The sequence below is a fragment of the Canis lupus genome, chromosome 10, assembly GCF_048164855.1.
Source record: "Canis lupus baileyi chromosome 10, mCanLup2.hap1, whole genome shotgun sequence".
Taxonomy (NCBI): Eukaryota; Metazoa; Chordata; class Mammalia; order Carnivora; family Canidae; genus Canis; species Canis lupus.
In genome coordinates this window covers 41,915,225-41,924,071 of record NC_132847.1, presented here as the reverse complement: position 1 = coordinate 41,924,071, position 8,847 = coordinate 41,915,225, and the positions used below count along the sequence as shown (strand labels likewise).

Below are 8,847 nucleotides of genomic sequence, written 5' to 3'. Positions count from 1 at the left end.
TGCTTCATCCGTGTTGTTGATTGTATCAGTAATCAATTCCTTTTTTATTGCTGAATAGTTGTATGGACTTGCCACAACTTGTTTATCCATTCATCTGTTGATGGCCATTGGGTTGTTTCCAGTTTTTGTTTATTATAAACAAAGCTGTGTGAGAGTTCCAGGTCTACTGCATCATGACCAACACTTCATATAGTGAGTATTTTTTCATGTTATCCATCCTCATAGGTGTGCAGTGATACTGTGTTTTTAATTTGCATTTTCCTAATGACTAATGATGTTGAGTGTCTTTTCATGTTCTTGCCATCTGGGTAGCTCTTTGGTGAAGTGTGTGCTCAAATCTTTTGACTGTTTTTTTATTCGGTTGTTTGCTTTAGGTTTTACATAGACTTACATTTTGACTGTATTATTTATGATAAAGTATTTGTGAACAAATACTGAAGAATCATATGAAGCAGGTTAATATAGCATGGTGGTTAAGAATTCAAGATCTAGAGACAGACTAAAGTTCTAATCTCAGTTCCAACATTTACTAGTTGTGTTGGTCTTGGACAAGATAATTTAACTGCTCTGATCTTTTTTCCTCATCTATAAAGTTGGGTAAGAATAATTACCTTTCATAGGATTGCTCTGAGGATTAAGTGAGATATGTGGAAGAAGAGAAGGTCCATGGCATAGAAAACAAAGCTAAAAATGACTCCTGTGTAATTGAATGAGCCAATTACACATTTGAACCTATTTGCCTTGGAAGAGGACAGGAGATAGACCAATGAATGATGATGCAACAAGGCGAGTATCCCAGTCCAGAGTTTGATTATTTTTTTTCTGTTATTTATTTTTTAAGAGAGGGAGTATGAGCCAGGGCCTGGGGTGTAGGAGGAAAAGAGAAAGATGGAGAGAGAGGATCTTAAGTAGCCTCCATGGGCATGGACCTATTGCAGGGCTTGATCTCTGGACCCTGAGATCATGACCTGAGCCAAAAATCAAGTCAGATACTTAACCGACTAAGCCACCCGGTGCCCCAGGGTTTGATCTTTTGAATGGGGTAGTAAGGATCAACAGTATTTAAAGAAGAATGGTTAAAGGTTTAGCCTAGAAGTGCAAACAATGCTTTGGAACAGCTGAAAAAGAGTCATAATAGAGGCTGAGAGTATGTACAAGCAAAGATTACAAGAGAGGACTATGACTAATGGGTAAGATTAAGTAATGGGGCAAATATGGCTGAAATTTTGCACAGCAGGATGGAAAGAGCTCTCAACCCAGTTTTCACTAGCTTTTTGGTGTCTGTGAAATAAGGAGATTGGACCATATAATCACTAGGGTTTTATTTGGGTACAGCAGCCTGTGAAATTTCCAGCTATGAAACTGCAAGTGGGAAGAAGGGATAGGTTGTGATTCCTGAAAATTCTAGGTGGATGAAGTAAAAAATGAAATGTAGAATTGAAAGTTATCAGAGTATAACTGGTTCCTTATAGAGCTATTTGTGGCTAATGGAAGCAAAATTGGGCTATGGGACACTTTCCCAGAATCTCTATACTCAATGAATATTGCATGAAGTAGTGACATTTAAAAATGAGCTTACGATGGAATGGGAGGGAATAAACCACAAATACAATGGATGGATGGTTAAGTGTCCAAAGTCAGGATATTCAACCTGGACTTAACTTCTCTGAAGATCATTGTGAAATAGTATACTTTATCACTTTTTGTGTATGGTTTTTAAAAAAATCTCAAGTCAGTCTGTTATTGCTGTGAAATATATTTCGAGGCTTTAATCTTCCAGTTAGTGTTCATAGTGATGAAAAGACATTTAAGCATTTGCCCAAGAAAAGCAAAACTGACATGCTCAAATAATGTTAAAATTGCTTCAAAAGACAATATATTAATTTTGAGTTACTTGAACTCTCATGGCCTCGGACATCTGTACAAGTAGATAACTGAAAGTCCATTATCCATATTTCAAAAATGCAATTCTTGCTGAAAGTTTGTTTTATTTTGGTTAGAATTTTGGGAGAAGAAAACTCATATCAGGTTTTATCCATTCATTCAAGACATTTCTGGACACCTTCAATGGCAAGCACTCTACTAGGCACTTTTATACATTTTATATGTTTTATGCATTTTCTTATTTAATCCCAATGGTTGTGTAGTTGGGAAAAAATATTTAGAGAAGTTAAAACTTGTCAAATTCTTACAGTTAGTAATAAGAATGGCCCTCTGGGAATCTGTAATCTAGTGGAATAGGCAGGTACCAAACCTAAAACAAAGTACCATCATAGACCTCTATTAGACCAGTGTGGCTCCTTGAGGAAGCCCTGGGAAGGAATATATATATATATTAGATTTTTATTTATTTATTCATGAGGCACACACACACATATATATATATATACATATATATATATATATATATATATAGAGAGAGAGAGAGAGAGAGAGAGAGGCAGAGCATAGGCAGAGGAAGAAGCAGGATCCCTGTAGAGAACCCGATGAGGGACTCAGTCCCAGGACCCCAGAATCATGACCTGAGCCAAAGGCAGACACACAACCACTGAGCCACCAGGTGCTGAGGGAAGGATTTTAAAGGATGCATGGAACATTGAGAGGTAAACACTGGGCTGTGAGAAGGGGAGGAGGCAGAAGAGAAATTCAGAATAGAGGAGAAAAGTTTCACAGAGGCCTGATGACCAAGAATACCATGGTGTGGCCATGGAACAGTAAGTGTTGCTGTGATTGGTGAGGGGATAGGATGGAACAAGCACCTGACAGGCTGAGAGGAGAGACTGTTGCCAGAGGAACCCAGGGAGACCTCTGAGCCCTGAGGCTCTCGCCCCGCCTATCCCAGAGACATCACCAGAGGTTCTCAGTTTCATCACAAGAATTCAAGGACAGAGGAGACAGTGGTTGAGGGGTGCAAGAGAAGAGTATTAGAGAGAATACACTCTTGAGAAGTCAGAGTGGGCCAGCTCAACAGAGAGCTGTGCCCTGGGTTTGGGTTTCTACCTTATATTAATAGTTGTTCACTAAAGGATGGAGTATTTCTTTGGGTGCAGGGTTTTTTTTTGCCTTTTCTCCCTCACTTGGTCAGGGTCTCAGGCCTTCTTTGTGTGGGCCTGTCTGGTTTGATTTGGCTTCTTGTGGCTTTGTGGAATGCTGCTAGGACAGGTTGCTAACTTTCCTGATAACAGGCCTTGCCTCCCCCTTCTCTGGCCTCCAGGCAACATATCAAAACCTAACTAGCTCTGTTCACTCCAACAATATAACTGTAGCAGGCAACAAGGAACCAGCAAGGGATTCTGACCAGGGGACTAGCTGGAACAGGACTGTGTTTTAAGAATTCTTCCAGCATCTTCAACTAATGTATGGCAGTCTGGATAGAAAGAGGAGGCAGGAAGGCTGGTGGAGGCTATTTTGGTAATGCTGGGCAGAACCTGAAGAAGATCTGCCCTGGGCCCTGCCAGAGGAAAAGGAGAATTTTGCTTTCCACCCCAAATGTTCTCTTGGAAGTTCTCCTCTGCATTTATTCCTTGGAAAATGAGTAGAATTCCCTGACTGCTTGATTTGAAAAAGCTTTTTGTTCGTTCGTAGTTTGTTCTTTATCTGGCAAGTAAAAGGAAGCCTTTTTGTGTCCTTTTTCTGAGGTTCTGGGTCATAACAAATGGAAGTAGAATGCTAGAGATTAGTAAGGGATCTGGAAGGGATGGAATCAATAGAATTTGATTGGATGGGGAGACTTAATGATGACTCCAAAATTTTAAACCTGAATGACTAGAAAAATGGTGGGATCCCTATGGGAAATAAGATGGTGATTTGAGAAGAAAGACAGTATGCCAAATGGACTTAGTTGGAAGTTACAATAGCCTTTTCATGCGGAAATATCCAGAAGCTGTTGACAGGCCAGAGCTGGCATTCATTAAAAAAAAAAAAAAAAAAAAAAAAAGCAGGGGCTGGAAATAATACAGTTGGCTGTTGTGTGCATGGAGATAAAGCCATGTGTGGTGGGTGCCTGTGTGGAGGGATAATGTGGTGGCAAATGGACAAGATGGCCCAGGGCAGAAGTTTGAGGAAATAAAGCAGGAGGGAGAGAGATTTAGAGAGAGAGAGAGAGAGAGAGAGAGAGGACAGAAGGCTAGATAAGTAGAACATGCAGACATGCAGAGCTGCAGAGGTAAAAGGAGGAGATGTAAAGTTGGTAAATACAGCAGACTGGGGAGGAGGGGAAAGAGGATGTAGTCCTATGGGCTGTGTTTGGTGATAAAGGGTCACTTCCTCTGGGCAGTCTTTCTGCCCCGCTCCAGGCGATCCAGGACTGTCTTCCTCTATAGCTTGGCATGAGCACTGGTGACAAGGGTAGCCACCAGTGTTTGCTTGTGTATCCGTTTCCCCTTTAGATCAAATGCTGGCAGAGGAAGGACCCTGTAGAGCTGTCTACACCTAAGAGGTGGGCTATGACATGGGCAGTCATAATGAACTGCCAGGGAGGAACATATGGCCTAATGAAAATATACTGCAGCCGTGGAGTTCTAATACTGCCATTTATCAGTCCCATGAACTGTGGCTAGTAACTTAGCATCTTTTCAGATGCCTCAACTTCCTTTTAGGTAAAATGGGCATAACTACCTTCCAGCTCAAAAATCAGGTGTTGTTGACCCACTTACTTACAAGTGCTTTTTTTGTTTTTTGTTTTTAATATATTGGGGGACTGTTTATGTTAGAGTGTGGAGAAGCTGGAATATAATCTGGATATAATCATCCAAGTAGCTCCTCTGCCCATGAAGGAGAGGATGCCATAGGCCTGAGTGATCAGGTTTCCTGAGGGGTGGGCCTAAGATAGGAAGAAAAGCACAAGGTGAATAAGAGGATTTGCAAGCATCTGGGAAGACCCAGGGGAAGGTGGTGGTGGGCGGGGGGGGGGGGGGGGGGGGGAGGGGGGGTTGGGTGGTAAGGCAAGGATGCCTAATCCTGGAGGAATCGGGCTCCTTAGCGGAAAAGAAGGGGTTAGGGAAGGTGTGCCCACAGGCTTCCTCGCTGACGGGCTCTCACAGGTGAGGGTCCTGAGAGAGGCAGGCGCCCACCTGGAGCCAAGCATCCCCGGGGATGGCGTGACTGCAAGCAGAAGCGTTTAGAGCCTAAGGCGGAGGGCCCATTAATCGCCTCGCAGCTGCAACGTGGAATCACCTTCCAAAGATTCGGCCTCCGGGCAGGAGCTCCGCGAAGCCGCGGACGTGGCGCAGCCGCTCCAGGCCTCCCCCGCGCAGCCTCGCGCACCCGCCGCGGGCCCGCCTCCGCCGACGAGCGCGCTCTCGCCGCTGCAGGAACTTCAGGAACTTGGCTTTCGTCTCGGACCCAAAGCATGACCTTGGGGTTTGGTGTGGTTTTTTTTTTTTTTTTTTTTTTTTTTTTGTACATTGCTGAGTGTGGGGAGCCCCGCCTTTCCGGCCGGGGCTTGGCCGCGGGGCCGCCCCTCCCGCGCTCCGGGCCCGCGCTCCTTCCCTGACGGCGCTGGAGGGCCCGGCGGTGCGGCCCGGAGACCCATGGCGCTGCCCGCCTGGCTGCAGCCCAGGTAGGGCGCGCGGCCGGGGCCGGGGCCGGGGCCGGGGTTCCCTCCGCCGACGCCCGCAGGCAGCTGGGCAGGCACCGGGCGGCGCCGCGCCCCCCTGCGCTCCCCTAGCCCTGGGGCTCCTGCCCGGCGGGAGCTGGTCTTCAGGTCCCTGGGCAAGCCCAGGAGGAAGGCTCTGTTATTTCCCCCGTGTCCAGACGAGAAAGCGGGAAGGACAGGCGGCGCCGCCAGCCGTGCCTTTGGTGCACCCCCTACCAGCCCCCCCCCCCCCCCCACACACACACCGGGAGCCCTTTCCGGCGTCCCGCGGGCTGGCTTTACACCTACTTCTGCAGAAACACCTATTGCGTGTGTAGAGTCCAGGGCCCAGTTCCAGAAAAGCTTGCTCAGCCGTGTTAGGGTAGGCCCTGGGGATGTGTATGTTTAACCTGCGGGCCAGGTGATTCCCCTGCTGGATTAAGGGGGCAATCCTTTCGCCCGCCCCTGAGTCTGTCGCATCATCTGTAGGGGCCCTGTCCTCAAGCCATACTGCATTCCCGCTTCAGAAATGCCTTCTTTCTCAGAGGTTTCACAGCTCCGACTCGGAGAAATCCTTGTCTATACTGGCAGGGCCCCTCCTGCCACCCTTCGGAGCCCCCAGGGCACACTTCAAACAATGCTTTCCCTAACTACCTCAAACTGTATCTCTCCGTCATCCCTTAGTCATCTCCCCAGCAACCCAGTTTTAAACCCAGCTTGACTTCCCTTTTCTGACTTAAGTCACTAAACTGCTTTCTATGTGTGTCTGGTGAAGGAAAGGAACTGCCCCTGCAAATATAAGGCAGCGGCGACGTGCTGACCCCCATCACATAATGCGTAGGAAAGTCTGGTATGGCCAACGCCTAAATTACCCACCATTTGGAAATGCCACCATCACTGCTCCCCTCTTGTAGCTGTAGACCAGGGATCTCGGCTTTGCACTAGCAGGCAAGCACTGAGCTGGTCAAGCCCTTACCATCCTCCCGCCCCCTCCCGCCCCCACCCCCTCAAATCAAAGCCATCTTTGCAATGCTTATTTTAGCCCTTGGTGAGAACAAGGTTAGAACTTCCTCAAAGCTGAAAGTGAATTTTGAAATAGAGCCATATTTGGCTTTAAGCAAACTCAGGATACTCCTTTTAAGCAGATCATGTGTGCTCTGGGTCCTTTCAAAATCTGATATGCATTACAGAGATAACAACAACAACAACAAAAGACTGATAAAGAATAATTTTCTCTTGCTCAGGTGGGCTAGTAGGTTAAAAGATGTGTGTACAATGCTGAAAAGATTATTGAAAGGAAGCATTTAATGGTATTTTCCTATATTTATAGGTATAGGAAGAACACCTATCTTTTCATCTACTACTTAATCCAGTTCTGTGGCCACTCATGGATATTTACCAATATGACAGTCCGATTCTTTTCATTTGGAGAAGGTAAAACTCCAAAAAACAGTTTTGGATTTTTAACTTTCAATATTTGCTTTCACCCAGTTCTGCTTATATTAATTTTTTCACTTCTATGAACTTTACCTAATATCCTTCGCTGCTCTAAAATTTAGTAGCCATATTTTTTCAGGAGCCTTACTTCTTGCAAAAACAAAAATTTTTTTGGAGAAGGGGGCAGGTGAGATGAGGGAGAGAGACTTGGCTTCCCTCTGACTAGGCAGTTTGTCCTGAAAGCACAGACATGGCATTGGGGTGGTGTTGTGTGACTCTCCCTTTTTGGTTCTGCGGCAAACCTTAGCCGATTTGATGGGCTTTGAGGAAATCTGTAAATTGCAGTATAACATTTTGTGCAGAGAGCTGAGGAATTAACCAAATTCTTCCCTTGTTTTTTTATTCCCCAGGAGTAAGATAACTGGACACCACTAATAAGTGAAAGACAAACTGTTATAGTCTCCAAGGTTATATTTGTATATTTGGTCCCTGTAAGGAGTCGTGGGTTCCTAAGTAAATGACACACATTATAGATGATTTACTGTTTATATGGTAGTTGGTATTAATGGTTAAAGTCAAAAGTTTCCTCCAGATTTCTAAAAAGTAAAAAAATTAAAAAAAAATAAAATAAAATAAAAAGTAAAAAAATTTAACTAGCATTTCAATTTTTAAAAGATGAAGCACTAAGTGACTGTCAAAATAACATTCTTTTCACATTCCATCCCTACATGGGTGTCATCACAGTTTACAAACACTGGGTGACTTGACAGTTTGAGCCACTGCTGGTTTCAGCTAGAAACAAACGCTTAAAATATATCCAGGAAAGGTCATGCTGTGTCATCAATTCAGCCTTCTGTATCATAAGGACATTAATCTAATTCTGAGGTACCATGACTATTTTATGTTGCTCTTTCTTACTGCAAATCTGCAGTTAAACTCTTGCCTTCAGCATCCTCCAAAGATACAACCCAAGGCTTGAATTTCAGCTATGAATGTTGGGAGGCTTCAAGCAGAGGAAAACATGAGCATGGGGGATACTTCCTGTATGTTTATAGGGGAAAAAAAAAATCAATACTTTGAGGCCTTGGAAGTTCACTGGGGCTTTGTGGGCACAAGACAAGTCATTCACTACAAGAGTCACAAGCAACGAACGCTTTTTTATCCTGCCTGGCCTTTCTAGTGGGAAAAATTGCTTTAAGTCAGCTGTGTGTTTATATCATAGTTATTATCCTACTGTTACAGTTATAGAAACCTTATTAAAGAAACACAACCATTCATATGGGAAGCAGATTGAAAAAGCGACTGAAAACAAGTAAATGGGAGCTGAGTACAATTCCTGAGTCAAAGTATAAATTAAGGAGCTTAGTAGTGATCTAATCACCTGAATAGTAGTAACACCTGCTACCTTCCCGGTCACAGAGCTGTGTCACTGATAATGCTCCATTGTAGCAAGCACAGGGCAGCAGGTGGGAGCACCGACTGCCGGGCCTCGGGAACTGTCTGTGAAACGGGGATGATGATCATTTTAGTATTCACCTCACAGAGCTGTTGAGAAGGGTAATCACTGGGTAGTAAAGACAACAGTGTTTCCTAGATGTCTTAACATGGCAGGGTTTCATTTGAAAATCTAAAGTGAGATATTTATCCTATTTAGAGGAATAGTTTCCCTCCTAGCTCAGTTCTCTCCACATGCAGTATGGGCTTTCTGCAATGCAGTCTCCAAAAGTCTCCACCAGAGGCCCAGGTTCTAGCAAAGGTCCAGAAAGCACTAACCAAGTGTGTATAGGACACAAATGCTACACACACATAAGATGTATTAAACATGACCTCGTTAT

The 8,847-nt window shown here is 44.5% G+C and overlaps 1 protein-coding gene across 2 annotated transcripts in view; it reads left to right on the top strand.

Moving 5' to 3' along the window:
- Positions 1-5,261: 5,261 nt before the first annotated feature.
- HACD4 (3-hydroxyacyl-CoA dehydratase 4) overlaps positions 5,262-8,847 on the top strand; it is a 30,464-nt gene continuing 26,878 nt past the window's right edge. Inside the window, exons 1-2 of one of the 2 annotated variants that reach the window (XM_072841512.1) lie at positions 5,262-5,366; positions 6,906-7,009. In XM_072841512.1, coding sequence (XP_072697613.1) covers positions 6,979-7,009 — 31 coding nt within the window. In that variant the 5' untranslated portion in view covers positions 5,262-5,366; positions 6,906-6,978. Of the gene's footprint in view, positions 5,561-6,905; positions 7,010-8,847 lie in introns of both variants that reach the window. The other variant, XM_072841511.1, reaches the window with a different exon arrangement.